Raw genomic sequence first — 14173 nt, 5'->3', positions numbered from 1 at the left:
AACCAGAGGTACAGGTACAAGAATCTAGAGGAACACTCTCTCTGGCACTTCCCCAAATGAATATTCCACCTAACTGAATTCTAAATACATATTGTAATACTCAAGTAAGTGTAGTTCTTATACCTCATCAAAGAAACTTCTTTTTGTGGCCAATGGAGAACATTACAGAAAGCCACAGCTTGTCAAATAGCAGAGAACAACATACAGTAGAGTGCTTTTCTCCGGTTAATGCATCAACAACACAACTCAGCTCAGGGAATATCAAGGAAGATGGGGAAGCAGAAAGACTATAAAAACCAGAGGACCAATAAGTTGTGTAGTTGTGTCTTCTAGCTATGACAGGAAACCTACACCTATGAAATTTCAACAACACAGCTACCTGATGAGACCTGTATGATTCTGACAACAGTTGACACCCACACCTGAATGAGGGAAACCTCATCAGGCCTAACCTTAAAAGAAGAGCTACAAGCTGAGATCAGGATATCCATCCATCCCTCAGGATGATCCTTTTGATTGGTTACCTGCTATCAAGTGATCTGAAGGCAACCCTGAATGGACTCAGCAGGCTGTGATTTTATGTTTATTCATTTATGTATATATTAGCACAATTAAAGAAGAGGAGGCTGTGAGATTCGGAGAAGGAAACAGAAGTACAGTGGAAAGAGAAGGAGAGGAATGAGGTAAATGGTCTAAATGTGTTTTAATTTTACAGATATATATGTGTGTGTATAGACAGACATATATATGTGAATATCATAATATATAATATATACACATATATTATGATAAAGCTGTACAATCAATATAAAATGCATTGAATAAATCTAATTATTCTGACAATCTCAAATCATCCAACATTATGATTATATATCATTAATGTAGTGCATAGAATATTCAATTAACTTAGACAAATTTGTGGAGATTTTCTCTTCCAACACAACACAGACCCCAGTGAACACTGCAAATTCTTATTTTGCCATGCTTTAGAATGATTGTTTTCATCACACCTTTTCTGATACTTAACTCCGACCTTAGAGAGCTACTGTTACAGGCTTTCAGGGAAGAAGCCATTGGGTCACATTATTTTAAGGCTGTAGGAATTTGTGGGGAGCATGAAAATGAGAGGAGACTTTATTATGCTACTAAAATCTGGGCTTTGTATGGAAAGGTGAATGAAACTGAATGAGTTGAAAGAGAAAACCTAGATATTTTGGGGGGGGGTGTTAAGGTCTAATTCCTGGACTTGTACATGCTATATAAGCATGTTACTGTTGAGTTGCATTGCCACAAAACCTTAGACATGAAAGAAGGGATGATTTTAGCTTATGGACAAATAAGATTAGCATAACAGATAACGATGTTAAGTTAAGACTTAGATATAACTTAGGACATAGGTAGAAGTGCTAGCATATGTTAAATGGGAAATCACTGGGCACATATTGACATTTTAAGTGGAAAAATATAGCAAACAATTACAAGCATCATATTATTAGACATCAGCTATAATGATAACAACACGAAAATGTGATCAATGATCCTATACATGTTACAATAACTTTGTATGATGTATGAGTTAATTGATTTAACCACCATCATAGTTATAAAGTTGGTATTTGCCATACCATCTGATTTTATAGAAAACTGAGCCATAGAGAAATGAAGCCACTGGTCCATGACTGCAGGCAAGAAAAATGAATCTAGAATGGAACTTAGGCACTGAGGTCTGGAATTTGAGCTCCTGCATTTACCGTTTCATCTCCTCTCTGGAGAAAAGCAGACAATAAATGCCCACAATAGGGTGAAACCTGAATTTTTGTCTTGAGACCATACTTTTCCAGTGCTCTTGGATATGGCTTTGGGATTTCAGGAGCAGTGTCAGAAAAGATTCAACACATAATTATAAGGAATATCACCATGGAAGTCTCAATGGTAAGTTGGGGAAATCAATCTCTGTAATGGCAGCTGTTTCTCAGAATTCCCCAAAGCCTGCATACATTGATGTTAGTTTCTAGCTCAGGTCTGCTTTATCCATAGGTTGAATCCTCTCTGAGAAGGCTGAATACAGGAAGGGTCAAATGACATCCATGCCTTCTGCTACATTTTTGTATGGTGTCTGTTTTTTAGGACAATGTCTTCATCACTGGGATAATATCCAGTGGTTAAGGGTATTGATCTCCATCTCAGCTTGGCTTTTATTTAGGACCTAAATTCATGAGCTTGTTTATGGAATCTCACAAGCATTCTGCATCAAAACACAGCTTCATAATGCACTTCAATGAAGCTCGTATTTTACCTAATGTAACAAAAGTGAAATTGTTCATTTTAAGCAATAAATCTGAAGCTTTTTAAAAGAAGTAACTAATGGAGATTCTTAGTGTTTAGACAAAATATTTGGGGTGTTTGCTTCAAATTACTAAGAATTTCAAGGTTTGGTTGAAAGGTTCTGTTATGGTTAATCTTGACTGGCAACTTCATTGGATTGAGGGAAACCTTGGTAAATCACACATTTATGTCTGTGAGGTGTTGTGAGACATGTTTTGCATATGGTTCTGTGAAAAGAGTGAGAAAGATCTTCCCTGGATACAGATAGCTGTCCTACAAGATGGGGGCCTGAATGAATGTGGGGTAAGGATGATTCTCTCTCTTGTGAATGAAGGACAGACTCTTATTGAATGGACATGCTTTTCCCTGTTGCCATCACACACCTTTTTAAGATCTGAACACAGCTTGCAGTAGTGACTCTGCAGGGGGATTTTAGGCCTTCAGCCTTGGACTGTGGTCCCTCTTTTCTGAGGTTCTACACCTTTTGTACTGAGCAGCTACTGCTTTTTCTGTCTCTGCAACTGGCAGATGAACACTGAAGGACAGCCCAGTCTTAGAATGTATTAGCTAATCTAATAATTGTTAGGCAAATCCCCTTGATTCTTTTCCAGTGAAGAATCATCACTCACACATTCACAACACTGTACATGAACACTTTTGGCTCCTTTATGAAGTCAAATACTTTCAGGTCTCAGAGAACAAACTGTGGAACAAAGGAACATCTTGTTTCATTAAATGATTCAATTTTTTCCGTAAAGCAATAGTAGTATTCCCACCATTAAAGTCATGTCTGCTGTTTATGGAAACACCTAGAGGGTCAGTGATGTTTGTTACCAGTGAAAATATATATATATATATATATATATATATATATATATATATAATGAAATGGTAATTTCTAGACTTGATCTCCTCTAAAGTGTCTTTGTGGACACTATTTCAAACAGTATAGACATGTTTGTCCCAATGGGCTTATTGAAAACAAAATTGTATTGAAGGGATTTGCAATGTCAAAAGAGACAAATAAAAGGCCATATTTAAAAGATATATACAATGATTTTTTTCAGACACCTGTATTTTACTTTATTATTTTCTTTTTAAATTTAAATTAGAAAGAAGCTACTTTTACATGTCAATCCCAGTTCCCTCTACCTCCTCTCTTCCCGTGACCCCACAGACCCCCCATCCCATCTCCTTTCTGCTCCCCAGGGAGGGTGAGGCCTTCCATGGTGGATCTCCAATGTCTGTCATGTCATTTGGAGCAGGGCCTAGACCCTCCTCTATGTGTCTAGGCTAGTATCCCTCTATATGAATTGGGTTCCCAAAGTCCATTTGTGTATTAGGGATAAATACTGATCCACTACCAGAGGCCCCAAAGATTAACCAGACCTCCAAACTGACATCCTCGTTCAGGGGTCTGGAACAGTCCTATGCTGGTATACAATGGTTTCTAATATCATCATAGTTTCAAAATGTGCACATTGCTTTCAATAGCTCTTAAAAGTCAATCACTTAAATGCACAAAGCTGAAAATGCCTTTATTCAATAACTGAGGGAGGGGGATCTTCTTGTTAAAGTGTGTCATTAAGTTGATAACACAAAGCTGAAGCTCCTCAAGATATACCATATGGTAAAAACATGAACGTAGTGATGTCAGGAGGTTCATCTGAAGCTGCTGGAAAATCATCTAACATTGAGTTAATCTGACTTTCATCATATGAACATCTCTCTGGAGATATTAGACCATATCAAAAACCACTTTAAGTAGAACATAATAAAATCACCAGATATCCCAAGAGAAATAAATACTGGATATATTTTTCTCCTCTTTTCTAACTTTAGGAGACACTGAGACAGTTACATTGTGAAATGATGAGGCGAAATGTAAAGTTTGATTTAAAGGCATTCATTTCAAACACTTTAGACCTGTGAATTTTGAAAGTCTGGAGCTTTTCACCTGGACTAGTGTACATAGTTTAATGGACTGAATGATGCTATGATCCTGCCAGATTTTCTTGGTAGATAAACTGGATGTTGATCTCCCTGCAGCACACCTTAGACATGAGTGAGAAACTAAGCCAACCAGCCTCCAGTAGCTGGCAACTCATTTTAACTGCAGTCAGAGATCATGGACTGGGGGCCACCTTCAATGGATCTTTAAGGTGGTCTCAACACAGTCCTGAATGGAGGCTCCATTCAGTTACCAGTGAATAGTTGGAGAGAATAGAAGATACATATTGCCCAAGCTCCTTGCATTCCCCATAAACCACGTGCAAGCAGTGTGTTTGGACAGCCATATGTTTAAATGACAGTAAGAAGGGCCTTTTACTGGCTGCAGTCATGAAAAACTCTTCAAACTTAATAACTCATCTTGTCCTTACCCTAATTCTACAATTCAGTAAAACAGATTTTTCAGACTATACAGACTTCTAATAAACCATGTACACACGTAAATTTACCAAATACCCTGACAAACAGTGCAGTAGAGAATGTATCAAACTATAAATGCACCAAAATGAGCATTAGAAGAATGTTTAAAAACAGAAAGAAAACCAAACTGTATTCCTGAAGAAACCACACTGAAAGACCCATAAAACAGTCTGATGATGCAGAGGACATAAGTGGTCCCTCTGTTTTATCTTCCTAGAATCTCTATTTCTCCTGTCTTTTCAATCTATTTTTGATTTATCAGACACTTTCTTTTTATGATGTATATATGTAATTGCAGTTATAGTAGTAGTAGTAGTAGTAGTACTAAAATTCCTTCTGGTGATGTGCTTCTTTTTTTTTAATACAACGTTTTAATTTAAAATAGAAACAATCTTGTTTCACATGTCAATCTCAGTTTCCACTCTATCCCCTCATCCTCTGTCCCCCACCACTCTCATCCCCTTTCTGATCCCCAGGGAAGGTGAGGCCTTCCATGGGGATCTTCAAAGTCTGTCATACCATATGGAGCAGGGCCTAGGCCCTTCCCCATGGGACTAGGCTGAGAGAGTATCCCTCTGTGTGGAATGGGCTCCCAAAGTCTATTTACACACTAGGGATAAATACTGATAAACTTTCAGGGGGTCTGGGTCGGTCCTATGCTGGTTTCCCAGCCATCAGCCTGGGGTCCATGAACTCCCCCTTGTTCAGGTCAGCTGTTACTGTGGGTTTCTAAAGCCTGGTCTTGACCCCATTGCTCATCACTCCTCCCTCACTGTAATTGTATTGCAGGAGTTCGGGTCAGTGATTAGCTGTGGATGTCAGCTTCTGTTTCCATCAGCTACTGCATAAAGGCTCTAGAATGGCATATAAGGTAGTCATTAATCTCATTATTTGGGAAGGGCATTTAAGGTAGCCTCTCCACCATTGCATAGATTCTTAGTTGGGGTCATCCTTGTAGATCTCTGGATATTTCCTTAGTTCCAGATTTCTCTTTAGACCTATAATGGCTCCCTCTATTGTGGTACCTCTTTTCTTGCTCTCCTGTATTTTCCCCTGACTCAGTCTTCCTGCTCCCTCATGTCCTCCTCTCCTTCCTCTTCTCCCCTTCTCTTTCTCTTAATTCCCTCTCCACTGCCCCCATGCTCCCAATTTGCTTAGGATATCTTGTCTCTTTTCCCTTCTCTGGGAGACCATATATGTCTTACTTAGGGTCCTCCTTGCTTCCTAGCTTCTCTGGTGGTAAGGATGGTAAGCTGGTAATCCTTTGCTCTATATCTAATAGTCATATATGAGTGAGCACATACCATTTTTGTCCTTTTGTGACTGGGTTACCTCACTCAGAATGATTTCTCCTAGTTCCATCCATTTGACTGTGAATTTCAAGATTCCATTATTTTTTTTTTCTCTGAGTAGTACTCCATTTTGCAAATGTACCATATTTTCTTTATCCATTCTTCAGTTGAAGGGCATCTAGGTTGCTTCTGGGTTCTGACTATTACAAATAATGCTACTATAAACATGATTGAACAGATATCCTTGTTGAATGTGTGTGTATCCTTTGGGTATATGCCTAGGAGTGGAATTGCTGGGTGTTGAGGTAGACTGATTCCCGTTTTCCTGAGGAAACACCATACTGATTTCCAAAATGGCTGTATGAGTTTGCACTCCTACCAGCAGTGGAGGAGTATTCCCCTTTCTCCACATCCTCTCCAGCATAAACTGTCTTTGCATTTTGATATTTGCCATTTTGACAGGTACAAGATGGTATCTCAGACTTGTTTTAATTTGCATTTCCCTGGCTGAGGATGTTGAGCACTTTCTTAAGTGTCTTTCAGTCATTTTGGGTTCCTTTAGTGAGAATTCTCTATTTAGTTCTGTACCACACTTTTTAATCGGATTATTCCATGTTTCGGTGACTATTCTTGAGTTTTTGTATATTTTGGAAATCATCCCTCTGTCATATTTAGGGTTAGTGAAGATCCTTTCCTATTCTGTGGGCTGTTTTGTCTTGTTCACGTGTCCTTTGTCTTACAGAAGCTTCACAGTTTCAGGAGTTCCCATTTATTAATTGTCGATCTCAGTGTCTGTGCTACTGGTGTTATGTTCAGGAAGCTATCTGCTGTACCAATGTGTTCAAGGGTACATCCCACTTTCTCTTCTAAGAGGTTCAGAGTAACTGGATTTATGTTGAGGTCTTTGATCCATTTTGACTTAAGTTTTGTACATGGTGATACATATGGATCTATCTGCAGTCTTCTACATGCCAGCATCCAGTTGTGCCAGCTGGATTGTTGAAGATGCTTTCTTTTTTCTGTTGTATAATTTTAGCTTCTTTGTTAAAAATCAGATAATCGTTCATAAGTGTATGGGTTAACATCTCGATCTTCAATTCGATTCCATTGGTCTACCTGTCTATTTTCATGCCAATACCAAGCTGTTTTCAGGACTATAGCTCTATAATAGAGCTTGAAGTGAGGGATAGTGATGCTTCCAATGTTCCTTTATTGTACAGAGTTGTTTTGAATACCCTGGGTGTTTTGTTTTTCCATATAAAGCTGACAATTGTTCTTTCAAGGTCTGTGAAGAATTGTGCTGGGATTTTAATGGGAATTGCATTGAATCTGTAGATTGCTTTTGCTAAGATTGTCATTTTTTACTGTGTTGATCCTACCTATCCAAGAGTATAATAGATCTTTGCATTTTCTGGTATCTTTTTAAATTTCTTTCACAGGTTTTTCACTTGTTTGGTATGTGTTACCCCAAGATATTTTACATTGTTTGTGGCTATTGTAAAGGTTGATGTTTCTCTGATTTCTTTCTCAGCCCATTTATCATATGTATATAGTAAGGCTACTATTTTTTTTTTTGGAGTTAATCTTGTATCCTGCCACTTTGCTGAGGATGTTTATAAGCTATAGGAGTTCCCTGGTACAGTTGTTCAGGTCCCTTATATAAACTATTATGCCATCTGAAAATCGTGAAAGTTTGACTTCTTCCTTTCCAATTTCTATGCCCTTAATCTCCGTTTGTTGTCTTATTGCTCTAGCTAGAACTTCAAGGACAATATTGAAGAGGTATGGAGAGAGTAGACAGCCTTGTCTTGTTCTGATTTTAGAGGAATTGCATTGAGTTTCTCTCCATTTAGTTTGATGTTAGCTGTTGGTTTACTGTATATTGCTTTTATTATGTTTAAGTGTGTTGCTGTTATCCCTGATCTCTCTAGGACCTTTATCATGAAAGGGTGTTGGATTTTGCCAAAGGCTTTTTAAGCATCTAGTGAGCTCATGTGGTTTTTCTTTTTCAGTTTGTTTATATGGTGGATTACATTGATAGATTTTTGAATGTTGAACCATCCTTGTGATGAAGCCTACTTGATCATGGGGGATGATTTTTCTGATGTGTTCTTGAATTAGATTTGCCAGTACTTTATTTAGTATTTTTGCATCAATATTCATGAGGGATATTGGTCTGTTGTTCTCTTTCTTAGTTGTGGCTTGGGTACCAAGGTAATTGTACTCCTGTAAAAAGAGTTTGGCAAAGATCCTTCTGAATTTCCTTGAATTTCTGGTAGAATTGTGCACTGAAACCATCTGGGCCTGGGATTTTTTAGTTGGGAGATTTTGATGACTGCTTCTATTTCACTATGGGCTATAGGTCTGTTTAAATTGATTATCTGTTCTTGATTTAATTTTGGTAAATGATATCTATCCAGAAAATTGTCCATTTCTTTTAGATTTTTGAATTTTTAAAAATTTTCAGCTTCTTATATTTAAATTAGAAACAAGATTGTTTTACAAGTCAATCACAGTTCCCTCTCCCTCCACTCCTCCCCTGCCCCCCACTAACACCTTACCTATCCCATATCATTTATGCTCCCCAGGGACTATGAGGCCTTCCATGGGGGGAGGGACTGTAGAATCTGTCATATCATTTGCAATAGAGCCTAGGCCCTCCCTCATGTGTCTAGGCTGAGTGAGTATCCCTCTGTGTGAAATGGGATCCCAAATTCCATTCCTATGCTAGGGATAAGTACTGATCTACTACAAGAGGCCCCATAGATTTCCCAGGACTCCTCACTGACATTCATGGGGTCTGGATCAGTTTCATGCTGGTTTTCCAGTGATCAGTCTGGGGACCAAGAGCACCCTCTTCTTCAGGTCAGCTGTTTCTGTGGGTTTCACCAGCCTGGTTTTGACCACTTTGCTCATCACTCCTCCTTCTCTGAAACTGGATTCCAGTTCAGTTCAATGTTTAGCTGTGAGTGTCTGCTTCTATTTCCACCAGCTGTTGGATGAATCAATCTCATTATCAGGGGAGGGCATTTAAGGTAGCCTCTCCACTGTTACTTAGATGGTTGTTGGTGTTATCCTTGTAGATCTCTGAACATTTCCCTAATGCCTGATTTCTCTTTAAACATATAATGGCTCTCTCTATTATAGTATCTCTTATTTTACTCTCCTCTATTCTTCACCCTGCACAACCTTCTGGCTACCTTATGTCCTCCTCACCCCTCTTCTTCTCCCCTTCTCATTCTTCTAGCTCCCTCTCCCCTCCCCCCATGCTCCTAGTCTGCTCAGGAGATGTCCCTTTCCCCTTTTCTTTTAGACTCCTTGTTTCCTAGCTTCTCTGATAGGGTGGATTGTAGGCTGTTAATCCTTTGCTCTATGTGTAAAATCCATATATGCACGAGTACATACCATGTTTGTCTTTTTCTGAATAGGTTACCTTGCTCAGAATGGTATCGTCTGCGAATTTCAAGATTCCATTGTTTTTTTTTTTTCTCTGAATAGTACACCATTGTGTAAATGTACCACATTTTCTGTATCCATTCTTCAGTTGAAGGGCATCTAGGTTGCTTCTGGGTTCTGGCTATTACATATAATGCTGCTATGAACATAGTTGAACAGATGTCCTTATTGTATGAATGTGCTTCTTTTGGGTATATGCCTTACAGTGGAATTGCTGGATCTTGTGGTAGACTGATTCCCACTTTCCTGAGGAATTACCATAATTATTTCCAAAGTGGCTGTACAAGTTGGCACTCCCACCAGCAGTGAAGGAGTGTTCCCCTTTCTCCACATCCTCTCCAGCATAAGTTATCATTGGTGTTTTTTATTTTAGCCATTCTGAAGGGAGTAAAAAGGTATCTCAGAGATGTTTTGAGTTGCATTTCCCTGATGGCTAAGGATGTTGAGCACTTTCTTATTTGCCTTTCAGCCATTTTAGATTCCTGTATTGAGAGTTCTCAATTTAGTTCTGTACCCCACTTTTTAACTGGATTATTTGGTGTTTTCGAAACTAGCTTCTTGAGTTCCTTGTAAATTTTGGAGATCAGCCCTCTTTCAGAAATGGGGTTGGTGAATATCTTTTCCCATTTTGTGGGCTGCCATTTTGTCTTGCTGACTGTGTCCTTTGCCTTACAGAAGCTTCTCAGTTTCTGGAGGTCCCGTTTATTAATTTTCAATCTCAGTGTCTGTGCTATAGGTGTAATGTCCAGGAAGCAGTCTCCTGTACTGATTCATTGAAGGGTACTTCCCAGTTTCTTTTCCAAGAGTTTCAGTGTCTTTGAAGAATTATTCTGGTATTTTGATGGGTAATGCATTGAATCTGTAGATTGCTTTTGGCAAGATTGCCATTTTTAGGGTCTCTATCATCTTATGAAGCTGTTTTTAAGGTCATTTTCTTCTGCTTCATCTGTGTTGGGATATTCAGGTCTTGGCTGTGTAGAGTCCCTAGACTCCAGTGGTATCATATTGGTTTTTCTGTTGTTGAATGTGTTCTTATATTGTCATCTTCCCATGCCTTCTTTCAGTTGGTGCAGGTGGCGTCTCTTCTTCTCTTGGTGAATGGGCCGAAGTTCGCTTCCAGTGGGTGCAAGCAAGTCCAATACCCCGATGGGTCTTATGGTGGGTGCAAGAGAGTCTGAGACACTCCCTCTCCGTGTGAGTGGAGGTGGGACTAGCACTGTGATGTCCCCAGACTCTGAGTGGCTTGATCCACCTTGGGAGAGTAGACCTGCGGCAGTACCCAGTCCAGGAGATCCCAAAGAGCGATTTATCGGACTCTCCAATACACTATTTATATTTCTTCTCCATAACTTTGCCTAAGGATAACATGCCTCTTAACTTTCTTTTAGTCATTTAGTTATTATGAATAAGGGGGGAAATATTATCAAACCCTAAGAGTATACACAAATGGTCTTCAGTTTTCAAATTTTGTGACCTATGTCTTGTTTCTTCCAGACAAATGCAGAGAAGACGCAGTGTGTACTCAGTTCATTGTGACCTTAGCCAAGAGGTCTGATTTGCAGGCTGCACTGGGATGCTCTAGTCCTGCCTGCTGCTTTCTATAAATGTTCTAGGTATTTGATCTTCTCCAGGAGATACCTGTTCATCGAAGCATACTGATCTAAAGCTAGCCATGCCCCATTTTGGGGGATAACATTGATTTCTGAAGCAGACGATTAAGAAATAAAATTACCCGTTTCCACTTTCAGTGGATGAATGGGATGGCAATCATTTTTATTCACACAATATCGTGTGTCTGCATTTTTCTGCTTGCTTATCTAGGGGCTTCAGCAATGATGTCAAAATAGTATAGAACAATTACATAGTGTTTGCAGCATGGGAACATGATCGTTTGTAAGAAAATTTTCCTTCTCTGGGCTTTCAAATGTCAAGATTAAAGATAAGAAAGATTACGAAAATTAAGCAAGTATTAGGAATATTCTTGTGTTTTGCTATATCTGAGTCTGGAAAGCCCTTTGTGAATGACAGTTCTGAAACACAGACACACAGAAACTCTTTACCATCTACATAAAATCCCTGTAGCTTCATAGCTAAAACCACAGTCCCATTATTTAAAAATTCTTGATTTGTCTTCCTTTGTGAAAATTACATTTTACAAAATTACCTGAATTGGTCTTGTTGTAACATGAAAAATACCCATGGGGTAAAGGTGAAGGGTGAGTCCAGGTAACTAAAGTTGTGTTCTCAGTAGCATTCCCACAGAAAAGGTTCTTGGGCTTCTCTGGGGCTGTTTAAAAGAAAGAAAAAGAAAAAAGTTACAATGGAAAAAATAAGACACTGAAAAAATAGTATTTACATAGCAAGCTGGAATCACTAACAGCTATCTTTTGACTGATTGCGAGTTGATAAAATTTCAATGAAGTTTTTAGACTTATGCTGTTTCCTTTAGATCAGATTTCTTTAGTAGAGTTTATTCTGCTCCAATACATCAGTAGGAAACTTACATCCCACTGATTTGAAGAATACCTTAGAATATTCTCTTCTCACAGACACTGCTATTCAGATATTTTGAGATGTTGCTGTGTGAAACATTTAATAAAATTAATGAGACACAATTTATGTTCACTAACATTGCTTGAGGTATATAACTTGATGAGTTACAAGTTTACCCATCTATGTACTACCATCACAATATTGAACATTTCTGTTGTCCTTCTATGTCACTTGATAGTCAAAATGAGTCCCCTTGAAACACCACATAGTGTCTGGTCTACTTCACAATGCTGTAAATTCAATTAACTTTGTATTCATTATACATAAACAGAATTAAACAGTGACATTTTGCACAAATTATATTGGTTTTTATATAGCCCTTGAATTTTTTACACATCATAACTATGTCTTTTTAGTCATCAGGAAGGCTTTGGTTTGGATGTTGACTGCAACAACATGTCTTGGTAGGCTGTTGGAGAGGTAAGGTGAGTTCACCATCTTTGGGTCATTGAAAGCACACTCTCAATTGGAATCAAGGTTCCACATTCTTCTCTTTTCTTTTATTCATGACACACTGAGATCAGTAGTCCCCTTCAAGATACATCCCTACCATGGTTAGCTGGTGTCCCTTCCAGAGATCCAGTGGCAGGGACATCCATCCTTAGGCTGAAATTTCCAAACTGATGGTCTAAATGAATATTTTATCTTTACATGCTAACTGTCTCATTAGAGCAAAAGTGTTTGTCATTAGCTTCTGCCATGTTTTCTCTATTATTAAACACTTGGTGGCTTTTTGAGCTCTTTCCAAGAGTGGATGCATATGCACGAATCTGCTTTCCCTTACAGGTATAGTCTTTCTTCTTATGTTGGGTGACTTGCTACAGTCTCACCAATATTGTCAACCTTTTGTTTATATAATCTCCATCTTGTTTTTGACTTTCATTTCCCAGATGGTTAATGAGGCTGTGCAGTTTTCCATGAGTTCAGTCACTATTTATATATCTTTTGTGAAATGCACAGTCAAAATGCTTTCTTATATTTCAATTGGAATACTCGGTATCTTATTTTATAACTGAAAGCTCTTTCTATATATTTTGGGAAATTGTCAATGTCAAGTACAAAGAAATCATGGATACTTCCCCACAGTACACAATTTCAAAGAAAAGTATTCAACTATGAAGTCAAATTTATAGATCATTTATGATTCTTCCTATTTTTCTTAATAAAACTTGCCTATTCTGAAAATACAAAGAGTATCCCATATGCTTTTGATTAGGTGCTTTATAACTTTAGCTTTTAGAGCAATGAGACATTGTGTGTGTTGAGACCCAATGACTGATGGCCCTTTGATAGCCTTTTTCTATAGGGATGCTAAAACAACTGAAATGACTTATATTTTATCAAGTATAAACAAAGTTCTTTTTAAAGATTCCCCATTATGGAACACTGATTTTAAAAGGTTGCACTAATCTTAGTTTATTTATTTGTTTGTGTCCGTGTCCAAGTGTGTGTGGGGGGGTGCAGGTGAAGGTAAGAAAACAATCTGCAGAAATTTGTTATTGCTTTCCTTCTGTCATGTGCATCCTGTGAACAAAGTCAGGTTTTCAAGCTTGGCAGCAAGTAGTTTTACCAACTGAACAATTTCCCTGGCCACATGATATTAAACTTGTCTGGTTACTCTGCAGCTTTAGTTGCTCTTGGTATAGTTAATGCTAATTTGGAATAGGAGTAAACTTGGATTTGGGCATCCCCCTTTGTCCTCGGCTAGGAAACAAATTAGAGTCATGCTAGTACAAGACCAGAAAATCATAATGTAATTTGTAGGGTTGGTTGTTGTTGTTGTTGTTCTGGTCTTCACACACTATGTAGGTCTCACTAAGTTGCCCAGGCCAGCCTTCAACTTGTGGTTACCCTACCTCAACCTGGCAAGCAGCTGAGCTGGTGTATCTACCATCATCCCTAGCCTTTAGTTTCTGTTTCTCCCTCCATCCCTCCCTCCCTCCTGCTTTCCTCCCTTTCCTACTGCTTCTCTTCTCCTTCCCCTCCACTGACTTATAAAAATCTTTATTCTGGAAATGTCTTTGCTGTTTGTGAGCAATGACACCTTTTGTCTTCTTCGTAGTTGATTATTCATTAATCACCATTTTCAAAATGAATATTTACCAGCCAGTTTTAAA

The 14173-nt window shown here is 38.4% G+C and overlaps 1 protein-coding gene across 1 annotated transcript in view; it reads right to left on the bottom strand.

The window, feature by feature from the left end:
• Ptprc (protein tyrosine phosphatase receptor type C) overlaps nucleotides 1-14173 on the bottom strand; it is a 107037-nt gene that overhangs the window by 33677 nt on the left and 59187 nt on the right. The window contains exon 10 of the mRNA XM_035445828.1: nucleotides 11668-11790. Coding sequence (XP_035301719.1) covers nucleotides 11668-11790 — 123 coding nt within the window. The remainder of the gene's footprint in view (nucleotides 1-11667; nucleotides 11791-14173) is intronic.

Source organism: Cricetulus griseus, chromosome 5 (assembly GCF_003668045.3).
Source record: "Cricetulus griseus strain 17A/GY chromosome 5, alternate assembly CriGri-PICRH-1.0, whole genome shotgun sequence".
Taxonomy (NCBI): Eukaryota; Metazoa; Chordata; class Mammalia; order Rodentia; family Cricetidae; genus Cricetulus; species Cricetulus griseus.
Note: the sequence above shows the minus strand (reverse complement) of the source record. Positions and strands in the feature narration are given on the sequence as shown.